The 23,019-nt window shown below is 59.6% G+C and overlaps 1 protein-coding gene across 1 annotated transcript in view; it reads right to left on the bottom strand.

The window, feature by feature from the left end:
• Nucleotides 1-1,045: 1,045 nt before the first annotated feature.
• The window catches only part of TSPAN15 (tetraspanin 15), a 49,583-nt gene continuing 27,609 nt past the window's right edge, over nt 1,046-23,019 (bottom strand). Inside the window, exons 3-8 of the mRNA XM_084904302.1 lie at nt 21,914-21,988; nt 13,281-13,376; nt 10,144-10,260; nt 3,886-3,933; nt 2,432-2,548; nt 1,046-1,836 (exon numbers count right to left, since the gene is read on the bottom strand). Coding sequence (XP_084760428.1) covers nt 1,687-1,836; nt 2,432-2,548; nt 3,886-3,933; nt 10,144-10,260; nt 13,281-13,376; nt 21,914-21,988 — 603 coding nt within the window. The 3' untranslated portion in view covers nt 1,046-1,686. The remainder of the gene's footprint in view (nt 1,837-2,431; nt 2,549-3,885; nt 3,934-10,143; nt 10,261-13,280; nt 13,377-21,913; nt 21,989-23,019) is intronic.

Raw genomic sequence — 23,019 nt, forward strand, 5'->3', positions numbered from 1 at the left:
GGAGAGGGATAGAGAGTTAGAAACATCGATGAGAGAGAAACATTGACCTCTTGCGTACCCCCTCCTGGGGATGTGCCCACAACCAAGGTACATGCCCTTGACAGGAATCGAACCTGGGACCTTTCAGTCCGAAGGCCAACACTCTATCCAATGAGCCAAACCGGTTTCGGCAATATCTGTAAGATTTTTAGACACGTACAAGTCTAGGCCCGAGGCTGCTTGCTGATGTTTGCTCTAGTATCATTCTGTTCCTTTTGAAAACCCCTTCTCCTGCCCTTCCCTGCACGCGGTAAGCGAGGCTTGTACACGTAACCGACCAAGCATCCAACCGCTCACTCCTGGGCGTGGTAGACGTGTCCCTTAACACCCCTAGATTAATTACATCAGGTCTGGGGCTCTGGCTGTTTGATTCTATTGCCCTGGCACCTCACAGAAAATGTAGAATCCAAGGCGTGGGGCTGCAGGAAGGCATGGGTGGACGGATCCATGAAGGGCCTGCCGTCTCCAGCAGGGGGCAGTGAGCACCAGGCTGTGCTGGGCATCCCGCAGCCATCGGCCCCACCCCCTGTCCCGGGAACCACTGCACTGCCTCCCGAAGGAGGGACCGGCACTCTGGGGCTGACGCTGCCACCGGGGGCCGCAGGCCCTGCTCCTCCCAGACCAGAGGCTTTCCTAGCTCCCCTCGCCCCTTCCCCAGAAGGCGCCTCAGGCCACAGGTGGCGTGGCCTCGGCCTCCCAGTCATCGCTGCCTCCTCCCCTGAGGTTTCCCACCAGCCGATTCCCAGCAGGAAAGGCCCAGCCCACAGGCACAGCTGGGAAAAGCCATTTCATTTCCTTAAGTGGCAACACTGGAGAACGGAGACCGGGAGAGGCCACTCCTGGCCCGGAGCCGGCAGCCCGGGGCCCGCTGCCGAGTCTCCCAGGCCTCAGGGTCCCGCTGTCCCAGACCTGGGCCCCGGGGTGGGCCCCTTCGATCCTGCACCAACAGGGGCTGCCGGGCCCAGGTTCAGGCCTCCTCCCCCCGCAACGGCACGAATGCAACACACACACACAAAAATCAAGTCTTTATTGTTTGATTAATAAACCGGCTGGGAGGAAAAGAGTGGAGAGCGTGGGAAACACCCAGCTCTGATTAGTCAGGGACTCCTGTTAACCGAGTACAAAACGAGTGTTACCAAATCGTGTAAAAAACCAGGACCAAGCAAAGCGGCAGCCCCCGGGGGAGGGCTCAAGGCACCTGGAGGCTGAGAACCAGGCCCCCCTGGCCGTGGGGCGTGGCCGAGGGACGGGGACCTGGGTGTGCACCCCCACTCCTGCACGCCGGTGCACACCTGCTCTCCTCTCTCCACTCACAAACCACGGAAAACCGCCCCAGAGGGGCATCCGAGGCCAAGGCACGGCCAGAAATGCCTCGGCCCTGAGCTGAGCACGGGGAGTCCCCTCCCCGAGGCCCAGGCCTGGGGAAGGGCCACCCCGTTCCCCACGCCCCGCAGTGAGCAGACGCAGACGGGAGCTGGGGAGACTCAGGTTCGATCCTCCAGTGGCCACGGGAGGCCCCAGCCAGCCACGAGAGCCAACAGCCAGGCTCTGTTCAGTGCCGACCAGGGAGAGGACCCCTGTCCTGTCCGGCGCCCACGGGGCAGGGCTGCGCTGGCATCGTCCTGCCGACGCCCTGCCCCCGCGGCCCTAGCTGGGGTAGCACATGCAGCACCCTGCGCCCGCCGCGTCCAGGCGGGGCTTGGCGCCGGGCCCCAGCAGCCCGTCGGTGACCGAGTACTCCGTGATGATGTCCTCCACCCGCGTGATGTACAGGAAGGTCAGCAGCACCCCCAGGAACTGAGGAGAAGGGAGGGCGGGCGGGTGAGAGCCTGCGGGGCATCCGGGCGGCCCTCCCTGGCAGCCCGTCCCCGGAAACGCAGGCAGCCAGGCAGGAGCACGCGTGGCACCGGAGACCCCAAACCCCAGAGCACAGCCTTCTCCCAGCATCCCACGGTCAAGCAGCCCCCCGCCCCCGGCCCTCCTCTGCCCTCCCAGGAAACCCCAGAGACCTCCCTGTGCCCATCCGCAGAGGCTCCTCCATTCTGGGATTCCTGTCCCCTCCCAGCTATGCCACTCACAATCTGGAGGACCTGGGGCGAGTCACTGAACCCTGCCGAGCCCCGGTCCCTCCTCGGACAAATGGGTATGATAGCAGGACCTACCTGGGCAGCACTCAGAAGAGCTTATAAGCAACGCTTACTGCCACGCGCCCTCTCCTGCCAGCCCGCAGACGCCCCGGGGCGAGCCCAGCTTGCCGGTACAAGAGCCTTCTTCACCGGCCCCTTTGTGCCTCCTCCGCACCCTGCGTTCACCTGTCACCCTTTATCGGAGCCACAGCCCGCCCTCCCCTCTCCCTCCCCTCCCGCCCCGCGTGGAGAGGGGCCCAGCCCACCTGGGGGAGCAGGATGCCCAGCAGGAGGCCCGCCATGATGGTGTAGTTGTCCATGAACCAGATGAGCACGGCGTTGGTGCAGCCCCGCACGTAGATGACGTCCTGCACGCTGAGGCGCTGCGGGGGGCGGAGCCGGCTGAGCGCCTCCCCGGGCCGCGCCCCGGTCCCCCCGACCACCCATTCGAGGTCCGGCCAGGCCCCTCCGCCTCCCTGAACCCGTTGCACACATGCATGCGAGAAGGTGGGTCCAGATCGCCGGGTCTCAGTGGGAAGCTGGGGACCAGGGGGCTTCAGAGCCCAGGGCAACCCTGCTTCACCCACTTCCCGGCCTGCCTGCTCCCTATGTCCCCCAGGCACCCCTGGGGGTGGAAACCCACTCCTAGTTCTCTGAGCCAAAAGCCTACCTCCAGGCACCGACCCTGAATTTTGCAGAAGCGCCACTATGTAAATTAAAGGGGCGATTATAATTTATTTTGTGCAGAGCTTTCTTGAGAAGCGTCCGCCATTAAAAAAAAAAAAAAAAAAAAAAAAAAAAAAAAAAAAACAAACAAACAAACAAACAAAAAAAAAAACATTAACTACAAAAACAATGCAAGGTGCCACCATGGCAGCCGCCGCGTCTGTGTGCAGACACCCGACCGCAGCGTGTCTCCGGCGGCAGCGGCCTGGCGCCTGCGCCCGGTGTGGAAATGGTTATAGGCTGTTCTGTTTCGCTTCTCCTTCCATCTCAGTTAGGTCAGCGCCACTTGTTTTGAAATGAGGCGTGTAGGTGGGTCACAGGTTATATTGCTGGTGGGTTTCCTCTCAGGAGGATGTCGAGGGCATTACCAAGAGGTTCGTACAAACACCAACCATGGGTCTGATGGCTTGAGAGCCACGGCCGCCCTGTGGCTCTCCAGCGGCAGTGTGGGCCAAAACCACCTTCCGGCCCCACCCCGGAATGTGTTTCTAATGAGCTCCTGGTGCTGCTGCTACAGCTGGGACCGCACTGCGAGAGCCACTGCCCAGAGGCACCCAGGCATCCGGTCAGCTCCTCCTCAGCACGCGGCCTCTCTCCCAGCAGGGCAGCAGCTGGGGAAGCTGACCCAGGAGGGACCCCTGAGAGCTCTGTCCTCCAGCGCCTCCTGGGCCCCAGGCTGAGAGAACCCGGGGGAGGCCATCTGCAAACGGGTGCTCTGAGGGCAGAGGCAGGCAGGCTGGCGCTGGGCACGCCGGGCACACGAGCGTGCCTCACCGACAAGTCCCCAGCTGGTGCAAACCCTGGCCAGCGACCTCTCCCAGCCAAGGGGCCCATGGCGCCCTGAGACCCATGTCTGGGGAGCGGTAGGAACCCCTGCCAGTCCCCGGCTCTGGTCCACAGCCAGAGACGTTGGGACATCCCAGCAGCCAGGAGCCCACCTGAGGGAGGGGAAGGGACAGGAAGAGCCAGCTTCCCGAGACTCGGAAGACATTACCTCCTTGTCGATCGTCCTGTAGCCACACATGGTGTTGACGACCTCTGTCTGAAAGAGAAAGGCCTGTGAGCGGACGTGGGCGGCGCGCACTGTCGGACGGGCACCCTCCCGTTTCTGGGGAGAGCCGGCGGAGTCCGTATGGCTGCAGCTGGGATCCCCCCGGCAGTCTGGCTGCGTCTGCATCTGCCCCCCACCCCCCCACCTGCCCCCCGCCCGCCCGCTAAGAAATGCCCATAGTGAGGTGACCAGACATCCCGCTTTTGGTGTGACAGTCCCGATTTTTAACAATTTGTCCCGGCGTTTTTAAAAAAGTCCCGGGACGCGGGACAAATCTTTAAAAATCGGGACTGTCCTGCCAAAAGCAGAACGTCTGGTCACCTTACCATAGAGGGGTGGTGGGAAGGCTAGTTCTCAGCACTTGGTGGGAACCACACCTCCATCAGCGGCAGCCCAAGTACCCAGAGAAAGGCCCAGGTACCCAGAGAAAGGCCCAGGAACCCAGAGAAAAGCATGCCATCCAGGCTGCCCCACCGCGGCCTTGCGGGGCACAGCTCTGCTGGCATGCAGATGCCCTGTCTCAGAGGTCGAGCTGGGCTTAGCCTGCCCTGCCGGCTCCTGGAGGAAAACCCCAGACCACAGCCACGACCCTGGCCAGTGCGGGGTTATCTGAGGGCAGGGCTGGGCCTCTGACCCACTGTCCCGCCCCGGCAGACTACCCCCCCCCACAGTGGAAATGCCCCCCAGTCCCTTATTGGGAAGAGACTCCCTCTCAAGAACTGATGCTGACACTCTAGAGTAGGGGTGTCGAACTCAATCAGAGAAGGGGCCAAAATCTAAAATCCAGCCTAAATCGCGGGCCGAATGGTTTACTGAACAGTCATAAACTGACAATGTCATAAACTGACAGCGGAGTGCAGTGATGACAGCGCGGTGTGGGCCACATTGCAAGGCCTGGCGGGCTGGATTTGGCCCGCGGGCCTTGTGTTTGACACATGTGCTCTAGGTGCAGGGAAAGCTGTGTTCGGCCCTGGACCCCGTCAAAGCCCTTCCCAGCGGGCCTGTGGGCCCGAGCGGACTCCTCCTTCTATGAGGCGAGAGAAAGTGGGATGCCCCGGTCCCGCCCTCCCCTTCTGAGGGAAAGCTGCTGTGGGGCAGGGTGCCAGCAGCGTGGCCTCCAGCATCACTGTGCCTGGTCCAGACCCCACGGTCACTCTGAGCTCTGTGACCAGCCTCCCATGTGCTGCGGAGGGGCTGGCACATGGAGACAATATGTGTTTGCTGAATGAATGAATGATAGGCTCCCTGGTCCTCTCCATAAGCAACGGTGGTCAGTGAACCCACCTCATGAGGCCGTTTTGAACATCAAGTGAGATATGCACTTGAAGTGCCTGTCCCCGGGCCGGGCACACAGGAGGGCCCAGGAATGCCAGCTGGAGGGACTTTGTTTATAACTTTGTTTATAACCCCAGCTTCCGGGAGGGCCAGGAGGAAGCGGGTGCAACTCAGACATCACCCAGATCAGTTTACATGCCAGGGCCTGGCGAGCAAAATATCCTCAGGCTCAACGGTCCGCCAGGAGCCCCGGGCCCCAGCACCACCCACATCCACGGAGCATTCTGGCCGCTCCAGGCCATGAACATGACCCCCAGGGAGAGGGTCAGGCCAGGAGCAGGGACCCAAGGGCTCCATGAGAGTGGACACTTCCCACCCTGTTTGTTCGTTCAGGCAGGCAAATACGAACTGCACACAGTTCCCATAACTGTCCTAGGTATTTGGAATAAAGACGAACAAAAGAAAGTCCTTCCTTCATGGAACTTCTATTCGGAAAAGGGAGACGTGGACATAACAAACAGGCGAACTCCGTGGCATGTAACAGGAGTGACTTCCCTGTGGTTCCAGCCCGGAGCTGGGACACAGCCCTGCCCCGGGGAGCAGCGGACAGGCAGCCGCGGGCAGAGGCGTCCCTCACCCAGGAGCCCAGAACCCTCCCCCCGCCCTGGGGGAGGGGGGCTCGCCTTCCCTTCCAGGAGAGCTCCCCTCCCCGGAGGGGGATAGAGAGCAGTCAGGGGCTTTCCCAGGGTCAAGCCTGCCTGGGTGTGACCACAGAATCGATATTTACAAACCAATGGGAAGCTCTGTGGCTCAATCCCCCGAGAGAGCCGGAGAGCTGAGGCAGGGCTCCTGCCCCGGGTCAGCAGCGGAGGCCCAGGGAGAGCCGATGCTGCAGGCCAGGTGCCATCAGGCAGGAAGAACTCTCTCGGGGGGAGGGACTAGTCCTGCCCAAACCCTCTAGGAAGCCCCGTTAGGACGTCTCTTTCCGAGCTGAGCGCAGGGGAACGGTGACTCTGCTGCCCATGGCCGGGGGAGCAGGCACACCTCCCTCCCTCCGGCTGCAGGGAGCTCCGGCCACCAAACACGAGGCTCGTTTTCAGGGACTCCACAAGCCTGAATGTTTAACATATGTGCACCCCTTCTATAACTTTCATAACGCTGAGTACCCCTCGTACTCATGAGAACGTAGAATTAGGTGCGGCTAAGCACGGTGCAGTGCATATCCCCACCAAACTCCGGTGCAACGCGTACCCACACCAAACTCTTCCTGTACCCCTGGGGGTACACGCACCACACTTTGGGAAACACTGCTGTGGGCTGATGGGTCAGTATCCCACGTTTTCTCCATCACCCAGCCCTCCTACTTCAGAATACATTTCCCTTGGCTCTGATTATGTTTTCAAGTTTAGGTTTCTGTTCTGTGTGTTTCAGAACCTTGGCTGAATGCGATCCTGTAAAACTAGTAGGTTCACATGCAAACGGACCCGATTCCATCGAGGAAGGAAACCCACCCCCCTTTCGCATGTAGAGAAAATCACCCCCCGTGCGGGAGGCACAGGGGGCACCCAGCAGGTTTGTGCTCCGGGACCTGAGACCACGCGGCCCAGCAGCGGGCAGCTCCCCACCGGCGTCCCCGTTCGGAGGCCAGCTTTCCATTCCCTTTCTCTGCAGACGGCATCTGTGCGTCTGCTCCCAGCCTGGCGTCTTCCCCCGACTCCAGGCTTCTCGCTAACGACCGCCCTGACCGTCCTGCCGGCACGTCACACCGGCTCTCACACCGCACGTGTCCCTGCTGAGCTCCGACGCCCCCAAATCTGTCCCTGCGGTCCTCCCCCTCCAGCAGCGGCAGCCCCACCTTTCTCATAGCTCAGACCAAACTCCGGGAGTTCTCCTCCGTTTCCTCTCACCAACCTCCCACCCCCGACCTGTCAGCAAATCCTGCTGGCTCACTGGCAAAACGCTGTTTGCCTCCTCCACAACCGCCCCCTGGCCCTAAGCCTTTGCCTCCTCCCGCCTGGTGTGGTGGGTGCTGGGAGGGGCTGCCCGGCACCCACAGTTGCTGCCCTTAGCTGTCACGTGTGGTTAATTTTATGTGTTGACTTGACCCAGCTTGACGGTGCCCAGATAGTTCGCCAAGCATTATCCTGGGTGTTTCTGTGCGGGTATTTTTCCAATGAGAGTAACAAATCAGTAGACCAAGGAGAGTGGATTGCCCTCCCTAATATGGGCAGGCCTTGTCCAGTCTGTGAAAGGCCTGATTCGGACAAAAGGGCTTCCTTGCCCTGGCCGGCGTGGCTCAGTTGGCAGAGCATCGTCCAGTGAGCCGAAAGGTCGCCTGTTTGGTTAGGGCACACGCCCGGGTTTCAGGCTCAGTTCCCGATAGGGGAAGGGCAGGAGGCAGCCAATCAATGTTTCCCTTGCTCTCTCCCTCTCCCCATCTCACTAAAAACCAATTTAAGCTGAAACCAGTTTGGCTCAGTGGATAGAGCCAATCGGCCTGCAGACTGAAAGGTCCCAGGTTCGATTCCGGTCAAAGGCATGTACCTTGGTTGTGGGCACCTTCCCAGTAGGGGGTGTGCAAGAGGCAGCTAATAGATGATTCTCTCTCATCGATATTTCTAACTCTCTATCCCTCTCTCTTCCTCTCTGTAAAAAATCAATAAAATATATTTTTAAAAATAAAATAAAAATAAAAATCAATTTAAAAATCATTTACAAAAAGGCTGCCCTCTTGCCCCTCGCCCCCGTTTACAGAGAATGCTTCTAGCCAGACTGTCTTCAGATCTGACCTGAAACCCCAGCTGGCCCTGGTCTCCAGCCTGCCAGCCTTCAGAGAGGGCCCACACCAGCCGCTCCTGGATCTCAGGCCCGGAGGCTCAGCGCAGAACGAAGCCTCGGCTCTCCCGAGTCTCCAGCTTGATGACTCACCCTGCAGCTCTCAGGACTCCCTTGCCTCCATAACTCTGTGAGCCGACTCCCTATGGTAAATCACGCTACACACACACACACACACACACACACACACACTCACAGACACAACACATGCACACACATACACACACACGCACAGGCATACGTCCTATTAGTTCAGTGTCTCTGCTGCACAGAGCCAGCAGTCCTCCCAGGTGGGACACTGGACCCCTGCGACGCCTGGTCCGGTGGCCATGAAGCCTTGGGCTCTGTGTCCCAGTGCAGGCAACTCGGGGAATCCACAGGGATTCAGCTGAGGTGCCTACTGGGTCTGCATCGTTGCTCAGCTCCCCCCTCTGCCCAGCTCTGCCTCTGTCAGCTCCCTTACGGGTGTTGACCCCAAAAGCACCTTCTGCTGAGCCTCCTGCTCACGAACCCGAATCGCAGAGCCTGCTGCCCCGACAGCTGACCTGTGGCCCTGGGCTGCCACACTCGCCCGCCCTCAGCCAGCCTCCCTGCCCCCACCTCTTATGGTGTCATGGAGAACCCACCTTCTCAGTATCTAAATCGGCAACCTCTCGTGTTCCTGCTTTGTTTTTATCCGTAGCATGTCACCTTCTAACATCCCCCTTGGTTATTTGTTTTGTCAATTTTCCCCATGAGGACAGAGTTCCCTGTGTGTTTGCCTGAGAACACATGGAGAAACAACCCCCAGAACCCAGAACCACATCTGGCAAGTAGCTGGTCCTCAATAAACACTTGTTGAATGGATGAGTGAAAACTGGGCTTCCACATTTCAACGTGGACATTCAGGTGCCACTGCCCTGGGTGACGAAGTTCAGGATCACCTCCCACAGCCCTCCCCCACCCCAGACCACTGGGCTCCTTCCCAGCACCCCTCTGCCCAGAGAACTCCCCTAAAATGGCAGCTAAAATTTCCAACACACCTTCCCCCCTGCCCCAGCTTCTTTTTAGGTCTCAGACACTTGTCACTGGCTCCCCGACTCCCGGGCGAGGCCGCACCCTCGCCACCGGCTGCTCCGTTTACAGAACCCGCCGGTGGGCACAGAGTGACGGAGACGGCCGAAGAGACATTTTCCAGGATCGTCCCGACATGAGTCATGGCGAAGCTCTCTGCCTCATTCCGGCCCGGGCACCGGGCAGCTTTGGGACACGTTAGTCAAACACAGAAGATAGATGGGGCCTCTCCCCTCCGTCAGCAGTGACTACATGGCATTTACGTCACCAGCCCCGCTTCCAGGCCTTGTCACTGGTGATCACCATGCCCCCAAGCCCCGGAGACGCCCAAGGCAGGCCCGGCACTGGCCCTCCGGCTGAGGAGGCAGAACCGGCCCCTCTGAGCCGCCCTGGCCCGAGTCCTCTCCTGCTCCCGGCCCGGCTCGTCCAGCAGCCCGAGCACAGCTCCGGCGATGGCTGCCTGCATGGAGTCCCATCCCTGCCCACCTGCTGCTGCCTCCGTTTCCTCTCCTGCTCGGTGGGTGATACAATAGCACCTACCTCACAGGGTAGCGGACAGGACTACGTGGGTTAATACAACTGAAGCACCTAGACAGCCGGTGGCATGGCTCAGTGGTTGAACACAGACCTATGAACTATGAGGCCACAGGTTCAATTCCTGGTCCGGGAACATACCCGGATTTTGCGCTCAATCACCAGTAGGGGGCGTGCAGGAGGCAACTGATCCATGGTTCTCTCGTATCATGAATGTTTCCATCTCTCCCTCTCTCTCTGAAATCAATAATAATAATAATAATAATAATAATAATAATAAGTCACCTAGAGAGGCCTGCACAGGCGAGGCACAGTGGATGTGGACTACACTCCCCCCTCCTGGCAAAGGAAGGCCCCCGGCTTCACCCCCGCAGGAGCCCGTGAGGCCCGGGAAGCCTGAACCACCACCACCACCTGCGGCCTCTCCCAGCCCCCCGCCCCCCACCCTGTCCTGAAAGACGATGAGGGTGCCGGCCAGCTGGGAGGCCCGGGGGCAGGGGGTACCGTGTTCCTGAAGCAGCAGGTGTAGGGCACCCCGCAGGCCAGGGGTCCGGGGGCGTTGCAGTCGTGGTACTGGTTTTTGCTCCAGTCGCGGTAGTCCTCGCCGCCACAGCACTTGAACTGCGAGAGGAAGCAAGCGGGGAAGGAGCCGCGGTGACCACGGCGGCCGCGGGCAGACCTGGGCAGACTGCGGGAGGGCGCCCTGGCAGGGGACGAGGCCATCGAGGTGGCTCGCCCTGCTCCCAGGAGGTGAGCCACATCCCTCCTGATCACCCTCAGGCTCCTCCTCTGCCTCACAGGGTACGGATGGTCCCCCCTCTTGGCGTCATTGTGGGGCTTTATAGCTACACCCTATTCTTGTTTTCTAGGGGGAGGGTCCATGGAGCAGGTAGAGCAAGGCACGTGGGCAGAGGACTGACTGAGAAGGTCAGCCCCATCCTGGCTGGTCAGCTACCTGCTTGGGGATGGATAAGCCACATGGGAATCAGACAGACCCGGAGGCTGTCAGGGGGAAGCACGTCCCAGGCAGAGTGGAGGCAGGGAGCACCCCGTCACTGGAGAGGCACACGAGCCTGGGCGGAGAAGCCCGTGGTGGGGTGTCAGGGTGGTGGAGTGTCGGGGTGGTGGGGTGTCAGGGTGGTGGGGTGTCGGGGTGGTGGGGTGTCGGGGTGGTGGGGTGGTCGGGTGTCGGGGTGGTGGGGTGTCGGGGTGGTGGGGTGGTCGGGTGTCGGGGTGGTGGGGTGTCGGGGTGGTGGGGTGTCGGGGTGGTGGGGTGTCGGGGTGGTGGGGTGTCGGGTGGTGGGGTGTCGGGGTGGTGGGGTGTCGGGGTGGTGGGGTGTCGGGTGGTGGGGTGTCGGGGTGGTGACTGAGCACGGGAGGGCCCGGTCCTTCCTCGGCAAGTGGGTTCCACCTTCATGTCCCAGGGCCGGTATCAGGCAGAGAAGCTGGCCTTCAAGGTCCCAGAGACGAGGATTCTGTGGGAGCCCCCACAGCCCAGGGGCCCCTGCACCTCGCTGGCCCCAGCGCTCCTGCCTGCCCTTAGCAGAGAGGCACCCGCCTCCATCCCGCCCGGGCTCGGCACTGGGCCCAGAGAAGTGGTGCCATTCTCCCGGAGAGGAGCTCCTCCCGCATCGCCCCCTGGAGGGGTGCCGATGCCTGGGCGGGGAGTTCTCTGCGGGGTGTGTGTGTGTGTGTGTGTGTGTGTGTGTGCGTGCGCGCGCAGTGTGCCCAGGCACCAGAGGGTCAGGGTGAGCAGAGCCACGCAGCCCCTGCCCGCCCGCGTGGGACACATTCCAGCGGGGGCAGTCCGAGGGTAAGCACAGCACGGAAAGGTCACGGCCACCGCTGTGCACCAGGAATGTGAGCACACAGGAAGGGAGCAGGAGGGGCAGCCTCAGGGTCGGAGGCCGGGAAAGGCCGCTGCGATGACATTTAATCCGGAGCACGAACAACAGGAAAAAGTCAACACGCCCAAAGACCCTGCACAGCAACGGGCCGGTTGTATTTCAGCAGCAGGCGGAGGCCAGCGTGCAGGGCACAGCGAGGGGAGGGGGAGGGGGGAGGGGAGAGGGGGAGGGGGAGGGGAGGGGAGGGGAGGGGACAGCACAGGCCAGACGTACAGAGCCTGGTGAGGCAGAACAGTAGGAGCTGGGGCGGCATTCTTTCTGAGTGACAGGCAGGCCCTGGAGGGTTTAGCCCGGGGAGTGGTATGGTTGGGGGTCCTGGCAGAAACATAAACCCCGCAACCTTTCTCGGCCTCCAGCGGGCCGGTGAGGCTATTATATTAGGTCTTAGGACCTGGGCGTGCCTCTCTGTGATGCAGTGCAAAGGGCGTTTGCTTTGCAACCAGACAGACCCGAGTTCACACCTTCAGGCCACCACGCCTCGCTGTGTGACCTCAGGCAAGGCCATCAGCCTCTCTGAGCCTCAGACCCCCCTCTGTGAGCAGGGTGAGGAATCCCAGCCGTGTGCAGCTGAGCCGAGGATTGCAGAGAGGCCTTGCGTGACGCACCCAGCCTAAGGCCTGACACCAAGTGGTGCCCATGAGTGTGAGTCACACCCCCAACCCACCCTGGGAGAAACAAAATCCCCAACCAGCTCCAGGCCAATGAGATCGCCGCATGCTCCACCCAGCAGCCGAGCTGGCAGGCTCGGCCCTGGCCGAGAAGGGCCTCCCAGCGGCTGCACCTGCTGTGGCCACAGGAGAGCCCTGAGCCAAGGGCGTGGCCACGGCGGGGGCCCTGGTGCAGTGAGATGCCGGTCCCCGCTGAGGGCTAGCACTGGGGTCAGGCCAGCGGAAGCCCCCAGGTCATGTCCCAGGAAGTGCCGTCGGGCCGAGCAGGCTCACAGTCCCCCAGCCCTGCCTGCCCTCACCTGGGAGGACATGAGGACGCTGACACCTGCTGACTGAGGTGTAGCCACCTGCTGGCACTGCTCCAAGGGCTTCTGAACCAAGTCAAGGCAACCCCACAATGGCGCCAAGAGGAGGGGCCATCAGTCCCCCCACCCACCCACCCCCCGAGGCAAATGAGGAGCCTGAGGACTAAATGAGGTGTGTCTAAGCCGAGCAGGACTGCTACTGCGCTCACAGGCGTGGGCCGCCCTTGGGGGAGAGGGTCAGCATTCGAAATGGCATCATCGCAGTCAGAGAAGGGTCCTACAGGAGCAGGGGAAGCCCTGTTCTGCTCCGGGGACGGAATCAGGGAAGGGCTCTGCTCCCCTGGGGCTGACCTGGGCTTGGCAGGGGCTGAGCTCCCGCCGCCGAAGGAGCTGGCAGGAGGGACGTTAGCACTGGGTGGCTTAGAGGTCAGCTCTCTCCCATCTCAGGGAAGAAGGATGTGTGCCCGCTGGAGAGGGGCGCCCCGGGACCCTGCAGGGTGGCTAGTTGCTACACCCTATTGTTTTATTTTTTATTCTTTTAGGGGGAGGGTCCATGGAACAGGTAGAGCAAGGCCCGTGGGCAGAGGACTGGCTGAGAAGGTCAGCCCCATCCTGGCTGGTCTGCCACCTGCTTGGGCACGGATAAGCCACATACCCCCTCCCCCTCCCCCGCTGGAGCAGGGTCCCAAGCGAGGGCGGGGCAGGGAGGAGGAGGAGAAGCGCGCGGGAGGCACAGCTCTGACGCAGACAGCCCGGCTCACCTTCTTCTGGACAAAGTCCATGATGTTTTTGAAGTCCAGGTCGTCGTAGTAGTTCACGATGCCTCTTCGAATGTTGCTGTTCAGGAAGTCGATGGTCTATTTAAAGAGAAAGATTACAAAAGGGGACCACACGTAACCCAGAGACCAACCCGAGGCTTCCCAGAGGTTCCCATTGGAACAGAGTGCCCAGGTGCCCGGGAAGCCCGCCCCCCCCCCCCACCTGCCTGCACGGAGCACCCCCTCACTCGCACCCTGAACACACACGACCTCCTGCCCACACACCCTCTCTGGGCCTCTAACACCCATCTGATGCCTGAGTGCCTCTGCCATGTCTGAGCAGGAGGGACTCACCCCCTTTTCCTGAGAGGGGGCCCAGCTGGGGGTGCACAGCCCCAAAGCAGCCGTGGGGCTGGCCGGCCCTCGGCTGTCCCCGCCTGGCGCTCCTCCTCCTGCCCAGAGGCAGGCCTGAGCGGAATCTTCTCTCTGCCCCCCAGACCTCTCTACTCTTCTCTACTGTCCAACTTTTTAAAAAAATATATTTTATTGATTTTTTTACAGAGAGGGATAGAGAGTTAGAAACAACGATGAGAGAGAAACATTGACCAGCTGCCTCCTGCAACCAAGGCACATGCCCCTGACTGGAATCGAACCCGGGACCTTCCAGTCCGCAGGCCGACGCTCTATCCACGGAGCCAAACCGGTTTCGGCAACTATCCAACTCTTGTGTTCACAGAGAAGGAAGCCGAGGCCAGAGAGGGGTCTGGCTCTCCCCACTTCGCAGAGCAGCGGGCGAGGGGCCCAGCCAGGACAGGGCACGAGGTCCCCCGAGTGCCCGAGGGCCCCTCCCCAGGGCTGCAGGGCTCTGGCCCCAGGAGCGGGCCCGCCTCCCGGCTGGAACTGGGGCGATCCCCACCGGGAAGAGCGCTGGCACGCCGCCCAACCCCAGCCGTCCTGGGCCTTCGGATCAACAGTCCGGCTGTTGTGTGAGATCCCGGAGCACAAAAGGCCCCGCAGCGGGCAGGGGTGGGGACGGGGGTGTGGGCAGCCCAGCTCGCTGCTCACAGGGACAATTGGGGCCTTCAGAGCGGGGAGGCCCTCGTATCACCGAGATTGTGCGGCACAAAGCGGGCATTCTCAGCCCCGGAGCCAGACGAGGACGGCCGGGGGAGGGGCCAGCGGGGACCGCGGGGCCCTGGGGTCCAGGCCCAGCCCTGCTGCTGCGAGCCCCCCGCCACAGCTCCTCCCCTCACTGGGCCTCAGCCTCCCGGGCCTGTCTGTATGGCACCTCCCAGCTCCAAGGATCCACGACCAGGCGGAGAGGGACTGTCGGGCCTTGGGATCGAGAACAGCCCTGCAGCCACCCAGGCCTCAGGCACTTCCTTTAACCTCTGAGCCTCCATTTCTTCACCAGCCAAGTGGGGAGGCACCCTCTGCCTCCTAGGGCTTTGAGATTTAAATAAACTGAAAGTCCAGAAGATGCCAGGGGCCGTATTGGTCCTGGTCTTACCAGCATAGATCTTCCTCCTCCCAGAAGACACAAACCCCTGGCACCTCTTCATATCCATCGCACCACCCGTGCAAAGCGGCTAACCCCAGGGGAAGCCAAGGCCCCAAGTTTTGTCCCAAAGACATACTTCAATGGCTGCAGCCTTGGGGCAAGAGCCAGTCCCTGGCCTAGGACCCCTCACAAGCACCCTGCAGCCTAGAGAAGCCAAGTGGCTTGTCCAAGGTCACCCTGCTGGTCGCTGGCAGGTTGATGCACTTTAAGAAGCCATCTCCCCGCCCATCTGCAGAGTCAGGAAGAGAGACACAAAGGATACATGTGCCAAGTCCTTCCCGACACACCGCTCAAAGCCAAGGAGGCAAAGGAGACGGGCTCAGGGAGGCCTCTGTGGCAGCAGGAGAGCCCTCTGTGCCGATGAGCTGCCGCCCGGAGCAGCCCTGGGAGCTGGAGAGGACTGGACGCCGCCTCCGAGGCCTGGGGAGGAGGGCAGGAGGACCAGGCCTCTCCTAGCTGAAACCTCTGCACTCACAGCCCACAGCCCTGCGTGTGTCTGACTCTGGATCCTGGGCCCAGGGCTGGGGGGGGGGGGGGGCCCTGCCTGGGCAGAGCAGGGACCACCTGGCTTTTCCAGCCTTGGGTGCCCGCTCCTCTGGGTGATCCTGGGCCTTGGTTGGAGTGTCTAAGAACAGGACACCAGCGCGGAGCCAGTCTGCCCCCCTGGTAGGGCAGGGAATGAGCTCCTGGCATTGAGTGGCACGCTGCAGGGGCGCTTGGCTGAGCTGAGGCACCAGGGGCAATGCCAGTGTCAGGGACATGTCTAAGGCTGCGTGCACAAGGGTGTGTCAGCTGGCTTCCTTCCACTCTCGAGGCACTGCAGACACAGCCCCAGCCCACTGGCCACCTCCCGGCCCACCATGACCTTCTGCACCAGCCCAGCCCACTGGCCAGCTCCCAGCCCTCCACTGGGTCAGCATGCCGGAGGAGGAGGGGAGGGGAGGAGGGCAGGAGCAGAGGAGATGCCCAGAGGCCTGCGGGGGAAAGCTCTCCTCCTCTTTGGTGAGCAGCCCTGACCTCTCTCCCCAAACCATCTCAGACTCTGAGCACCTTCCAAAGCTGCCGACCCCACAGGAGGCCTGTGTGAGGACCCGGCTTTCCCCTGGGAACCGAGTGGGCCTGTGGGGAAGACGGGCCCCCCTGGAAGCCTCCGGACACGGGCAGGAGGAGCAGATGGTCCCAGGCTCCGAGGGCGGCAGCTGCCCCAGTTCCCAGCAGGGGCCTCTCTGCATCATGCTGGCTCGCATGTGTGTGCACTGCCTTTGGCACTGTGTGTGTGAGCGTGTGTGTGTGTGGGTATGTCTGTGTCTGTGTCTGTATTTGTGTGTCTCTGAGTATGTACATGTGTGTATGTCTCTCTGTGTCTGTATGTGCATGTGTGTGTGTGTGTGTGTATTTGTGTGTGTGTGTGTGTACAAAGAGATGTGGGACATTCAGGTGGTCCCCATGCTGCGATGGGCTAGGGGGTGGGTGGGAGGTTCCAGCGATGCAGGTGAGTTGCCCTGTTCACTATGACTGTAGAGCGCTCTGCTGTGCTCAGCTGTGTTCAGAGGGATTGGGTGGGGGGGTGGGGGCACCCAGAGGATACACCTTGCAGAACACGGCAGGGAAGAGACAATTCTGGTTCCTCTGCTGCTCCCAGCGGCTATCACACTCAGTGTCACACACACACACACACACACGTGCAGGTTCTAAACCCAGTCACACCAGCAGGGGCAGCTCCAACAAGGACTACAAAACCACCTTTCACAGACGCTGGCAGGGCCCCAAGGCCGTGTGGCCAGGCTAAATTAAGCAAACGGTGAGCAAACATCAAAGGGCACGGCACGCAGGGCCCCTGTGCAAGCCACCAGGTTCGAGCCATCTAGTTCTTTCTTCTAAATCTCGTTTTAGAGACGCCACGCCAGCCCTCTCAGCAGGGACGCTCGGTGTTTTACATCAGTGAGAACTGGAGGGCTGGGGGCAGTGGCAGCGGCTCCCCCAGGCTGGGAGGCTGGAGGAGCAGGGAGAGGGGGGAGGGGGAGGGGCTGGAGCCACCCAGCAGGAAGGAGCAGCCCCCCCTCTTCTCTCCCACTCCCCGCCCCCTGCCCCGTCTCCCGCCTTCATGGAGGCTGCCAGCTCCCTATTAGCTTCTAAAACCCCGGCTGGGGAGGCCGGCTGCCGGCAGCCCCGTGGGAACCAATGCCAGCCGGACTCTCCGCACATGGCACCTCACAGCACTGAGCCAGCCTCCCTGGGCTGCCCTCGGTCCCCTCGAAGGTGGGGGCTCTGGGGGCTCATCCTCTTGCCCCCAACCCCAGGCTCTGCTCCGGCCCTGCACTGGCCCAGTCTGTCAGCTGAGGGCCAATGAGAACCCAAGGAGCAAGGACAAAGGAGAGGAGAGCTGCCATCCCCTCCCTCAGGCCTGGCCGCGGCCACGGGTTTAATCCCTGTGACAGGGAGGCTCTGCTTCCGTTTCCCAGGTATCTGGGGCTCCAGCTCTCACTCCCGAATGACTATCCACGGAGTCTGGCCAGATCAGTGCAGAACTTTCTCTTCTTTGCTCTGGGTAGAAGGATATACATGTTCAGGTGCTCAGCACACACACAGTGTGTGTGTGTGTGTGTATGTGTGTGTGCGTGTGTGGTGCCATCTCTTTTCTCTCAGCTCCTGATCCCAAAGTCAGGCCCAAAGCTAGCTAGTGCTGGTGTCATGATAAAACAAACAGGCTGCATGCTGCCCACCATCCCCTGGCCTGTGGCAGAAGGGAGGAGGCTTGGGATGGGGACACCGATACAGCAGGTAGATCCCAGCACCCTCCGGGCGACCCTGCTCAGCTCTGCCTGCCTGGGAACACACAGGGAGGGCTTGCCTTCCTCCCACAATCCTGACACCCTCAAGAGAGCCCCTGGAACAGGCTGGGGTGATGTCAGGTCAAGAGGGGTGAGGCAGACAAGTCATGGAGGTCATTCCGGTTTCCTCCCCCCCGGCTGGGGTCAAGCTGCACCCCTGCCCCTACCGTCCAGGCCTCAGGGCCGCCTGCTCTGTGCCGGCTCCCAGTGCATGGCCTCCAGACCGTACAGGCAGAGGGGTCTCTTCCGCCTGCCTGCCAGCAGAACCCTGGTCCAGGGCCAAGAACAGAACGTGAAGTCATTTCCTTGACGGCTTGTCCTCATGTGTCACCACGAGTGGATTCTCAGAGTTACAGGTGACCTGTGGGGGCTGGGCTTGCGGTAGTGAGGCTCAGAGAAAGCTGTCCCTCCTCTTGGTGAGGAGAAAGAGGAGCTGGGAGCTCGCCTCCTCTCAGCAGCATCTGTAACTGCTCCTCGCCTTTTCCTCCACCGGCACTGCCCCTTCCACAGCCAGGCTCTCCCTCCCAGCCTCCCCCTGGGCTCGTCTCCTGTTTGACGACAGCACACTGCACCGGAGTCGGGAAGGACATTATTTTTCTTTATAGGGTATGTTCCCCTAGATTATGACACAGGAAAAAGAAACTCTGAACGCTAGGAAAAAATATATAAACAAGAAAATAAAAAATCGCCCTCGTCCCTACCCCTTAGAGGAAATATGAGTTTGTGTGTTCAGGTTTCTATATCCTTCCAGAGTTTTCCAGGCCTATAAATTTTTTTTTTCATGTGGAAATCTCACTGCGTTTATAGTTTTGCATCTTACTGTTGAATTACTTTGAAATTTGTATGGTAGGCGTAGGACAGCACAGCCCACCATGAACCCCAAAAAACTGAGGCCCCCGATGGTGAGGGTCCATCCTGGGCTCCATGCTGAGACATCCTCTGGCAGGGCTGGCTGAGGGGACACCCCATCCCAGGGGAAGGCACACACGTCACCCCACAGTCCCCTCAGGGCCTGGGGATAACTGGTAACACCCACCCTGACCTCAGGCCCACAGCACCCCTGGCTGTGAGGGCCACAGGGCCCTGGAGGTTTCACCTGGGCTCGGCTCCCTCACTGGAAAGGAGCGGTGTCAGAGCCCTGTGACTGCAAGGCGCTGGAGAATGACGGATCGGACTGCCTTGGAGAAAGCACGCTGGAAACCGACCACTGCTCACTTAGGAGATTGTTTATTAAAACCACTGATGCTGCCGACCATGACCCGGGCCTGGGCTGTGGCCAGCAAAGCACTAACCCATCATCTCCGGAAAGCCGCAGGCCGGCTGGGAGCCCTGCTGGCTGCACAGAAAAGCACCCGCATGGGCAGATGGAATAAACAACGCTCCCCTCAGCACTGCTGACAGAACAGCCACGCCCTGGCTCTGCCAGCTCAGAACAGACCGTCTGAGAAGTAGAAAAGGGGGAAAGGAGGAGCAGGTAGCAAGACCAGGTTGGGAAACCAACCAATGAGGCAAATAAGAAATCAAAAAGGAAATTTAGCCGAGACCGGTTTGGCTCAATGGATAGAGCGTCGGCTTGGGGACTGAAGGGTTCCGGGTTCCATTCCGGTCAAGGGCATGTACCTTGGTTGCGGGCATATCCCCAGTAGGGGGTGTGCAAGAGGCAGCTGATCGATGACTCTCTCTCATCGATGTTTCTAACTCTCTATCCCTCTCTCTTCCTCTCTGTAAAAAATCAATAAAATATATTTTAAAAAATAAATAAATAAAATAAAAAATTTTTTAAAAAGGGAAATTTCAAAAATATCACAAGACAAATTAAAATGGAAACACAACATACCAGCATTTAAGTAGTTCTAAGAGGGAAGTTTATAGTGGTTCTTTCTACATTAAGAGGGGAAAAGATCTCAAATAAACAGCCTAACTTTATACCTCAAAGAACTAGAAAAACACACTAAGCCTGAAGTTAGAATGAAGAAAATAACAAAGATCAGAGTGAAAACAAATGAAATAGAGACTAAAAAAAAGACAATTTAAAAAGATCAATAAAGCTAAGAGCTGGATTTTTGAAAAACATAAACAAAATTGACAAAGCTAGACTATGAAAAAAAAAAGAATATTTAACTAAATAAAATCAGAAATGAAAGAGATGTTACAAAAATAAAGAGGAGAGGTTACAACTGATGTCACAGAAATACAAAAGATCATAAGAGACTGCTATAAACACTTACACACCCATAAACTAGATAACTTAGAAGAAATAAATTCCTAGAAATTCCTAGAAACATACAGCTAACCAAGACTGAATCCTGAAGAAATAGGAAATCTGAACAGACCAATAACAAGTAAATAACTTGAATCAGTAATTTAAAGGCTCCCAATAAAGAAAAGTTCAGAACAAGATGGCTTCACTGGTAAACTCAAGTGTTTATAGAAGAATTAATACCAATCCTTCTCAATTTATTCCCAAGTACTGAAGACCAGGGGACACTTCCAAGCTCATTTTCGAGGCCGGCATTGCACTGACACCAAAGTCAACAAGGACACCCCAAGGAAGAAAAAAAGTATCAGCTCACATCCCTGATGAACAGAGTTGCAAAAACCACCAACACCATATTAGCAAACCCTTCGCCCAGACTCCACGAGCTGGGAACCATGACCCCTGAGTAGCCCAGGGTTTCCGGGAGGTGGAGGACTTGCCCAAGGTCACACAGCTCGTAGGAGGCTACGTGGCATCTGTGATGGAAACAGGTTGCTTCCTGCTCGCACCTGAGCCAGAGAAGGCCTTGGCAGGAGTCAGACTGGGTCATTTGAGGGATCTGCCCAACGTGGCGTCCGGGAACTCTGTGTCTGGGACGGTGACTGCTGCCTGGGGCTCAACTTCTGACAAGACGGACAATGTGGCTGCATCCCTGATGCACCCGCCCAACAGTGATGCCCAGGAGTGCCAGGAACAAAACAGTCTGGGTGGTGAGGGTGGGGGCAGGGCAGTGGACAGAGAAGGCTGAGTTTCCAAAAACAGGCCCTACTCCTCAAGCCCCGCCTCTGACGCCAGGCCCGGAGGAAGACAAAGGAACCCGGAGAAATGATGGATCTCCGGATCTCCGAGCTGGCGGCCGGCCCTGCTCAGCCCCCGGCTTCCTGTGGGACCTTGGGCAAGTCCCTTCTCTTCCTCAGGCTTCAGGGCAAAGGAGCTCCTATGCAAGGAGGGTGCGCTAGGGGCCGAGTTCTTCCCTCGCATTCTCTCATCAAACCCTTAGCCCAGGCTCCGTGAGCCAGGAACCATGACCCCTAAGGAGCCCAGGGGCTTGCCCAAGGTCACACAGCTCATATGAGGCTACATGGCATTTGTGATGGGAAGAGTGGGAGACCAAGGGTCCTGAGAACCCTTCCAGCTCAAAGGGCTCCTGATTCTGCAAACCATCCCAGCAGGTTTGATGCCACATGGTCTTTCTAGCCTTTCTCACCCTTACTCTTTTTTTTTTAGTTGATTTTTTGCAGAGAGTAAGAGAGGAATAGAGAGTTAGAAACATCAATGAGAGAGAATCATTGATCAGCTACCTCTTACACACACCCTACTGGGGATGTGCCCGCAACTAAGATACATGCCCTTGACCGGAATCAAACCTGAGCCAAACTGGTTTCAGCTCACCCTCACTCTTATATCCCAGCACAACCAAGCTCTATAGACAGCGCCTCCAAATGTACTCCAGGCCTCTGGTCTCCCCACAGTGATGACATGTAAGCCAGATCACATCATCCTACACACACATACACACACATGCACACACACACAACTCTGCAAAGGCTTCCTGCCTTAGAAAAAGTCCCCACCTCCTAAACCTCGGCCCCTGAGAACCCACGTGACCTGCACTGGCTGCCACTGCAGCTCCGCCTTCCATCCCTCCCTCCCCATCGCTCACGCCCTTCAGCCAAGTGCATCCACGCGGGTCCACGTGCTGGATAAGCTCCGTTCGGCCTCAGGGGCTCCCTCGGCCTGGGTATCTGCTCCCCCTGAGCCTTCCATTATTTCATCACTGTCCTCCCACTCTGCACCCCGGCCCTCTGCCATCGCCCTGGGTTGGTTTCTTGCTCTCCGGTCTCCCTTTCCGTGCCCGTCTCCCCAGCAAAACGAACGAGGAATCACACGCCCCGCTCTCTCCTCTGCCCACACCCCGTGTTACCGCCCGGGGCACACGCAGCCGGGCTGGGCGTGCACGTGGCTGATACACGCGCCCCGGGCCCACCTGGTTCCGGAAGATCAAGGCCACCACGCCGCCAATGAGCTCGATGATGAGGCAGATCCCGAGGGTGTACATAAACTGCAAAACAAAATTCAGAAAGTCACCCACGGCGGCGGAGGAAGCGCTGTCAATCAGGAGTCAGAGCCTACTGGGCCGCTCGCCCTTCCTCCCGTGAGGACACAGGATGTGGGCGTTCTGAGGGAAAGCCCGTCTCTGGAGCCCGTGGTCAGGAAAAGGGTTTGTCCCAGGGCTCCTCTGTGGGACCGAGACGGAAAAACATCCCCCCCCCCCCGCCACCACCACCTCCCTGAACCCCAAAAGGAGAGCTGGTCCTCTCTCGGCTGCTCCAGAGGGGACAGGCCTGGCCTAACGGGCAGGGCAGCGTCTCCAGCTCTGCAGGCAGAGCCCCTCGCAAGTGGCTTCCCAGACTCCCAGAGTGGGGAGGGGGTGCCTGGGACAGAGAGCATGCACCCCACCCCCGCGCTGCATCACAGTGCCCGCATTGTCCGCACCGAGGCGGGCAGCTCCCAGCCTCAGGCAGCACCCAGGCCCTGCTTACGGGGCTTTCCGGGGCTTCCCGTGTGAGGAAGACCGTGTGGACGCAGAGCAAACGCATCTGCCTCTCTGGTACCCCCAGCTCTGGAAACCCATCCTTCACCCCACAGTCAGGGGGGCAGGAGGGCTGACGCCACCCCCGGGTCCCAGGGCAGGCCCTTCTGAGTCCTGGGGTTGGGGCCAGAGCTACCAAGAAAGGTTCCTGGGACTCTGCTGACCTGGGGCTGCTGGCGACACCGCAAGAGAAAAGAAGGGCAATGCCAGGTGTCCAGCTGGGTGCTGGCAGGGGAGAATCCCGGGCACAGCCTGCACCCCTGGACCTGGGAGGATTTGCTAGCTATGTGCGCTAAGAACTCACTACCATCTGGTGTTTGTTTTACTTGCCCTCATTTGAGTGTGGTTTCTTCCCTTTCCAACGGGAGTCTGGGCCCACAGAGGGTTTAAGTAAGTGAGACGGCTGATATTCAAATGCAGAAATGGAGGCGGCCACCGTGGGCAGCGAGGCTGGTCCGGGAAACCCTCCAGCAGAGCTGCCCGAAGGCCTGGGACAGTCT

This window comes from Pipistrellus hanaki, assembly GCF_964339955.1.
Source record: "Pipistrellus hanaki genome assembly, chromosome: 14".
In the NCBI taxonomy this organism is placed as follows: domain Eukaryota; kingdom Metazoa; phylum Chordata; class Mammalia; order Chiroptera; family Vespertilionidae; genus Pipistrellus; species Pipistrellus hanaki.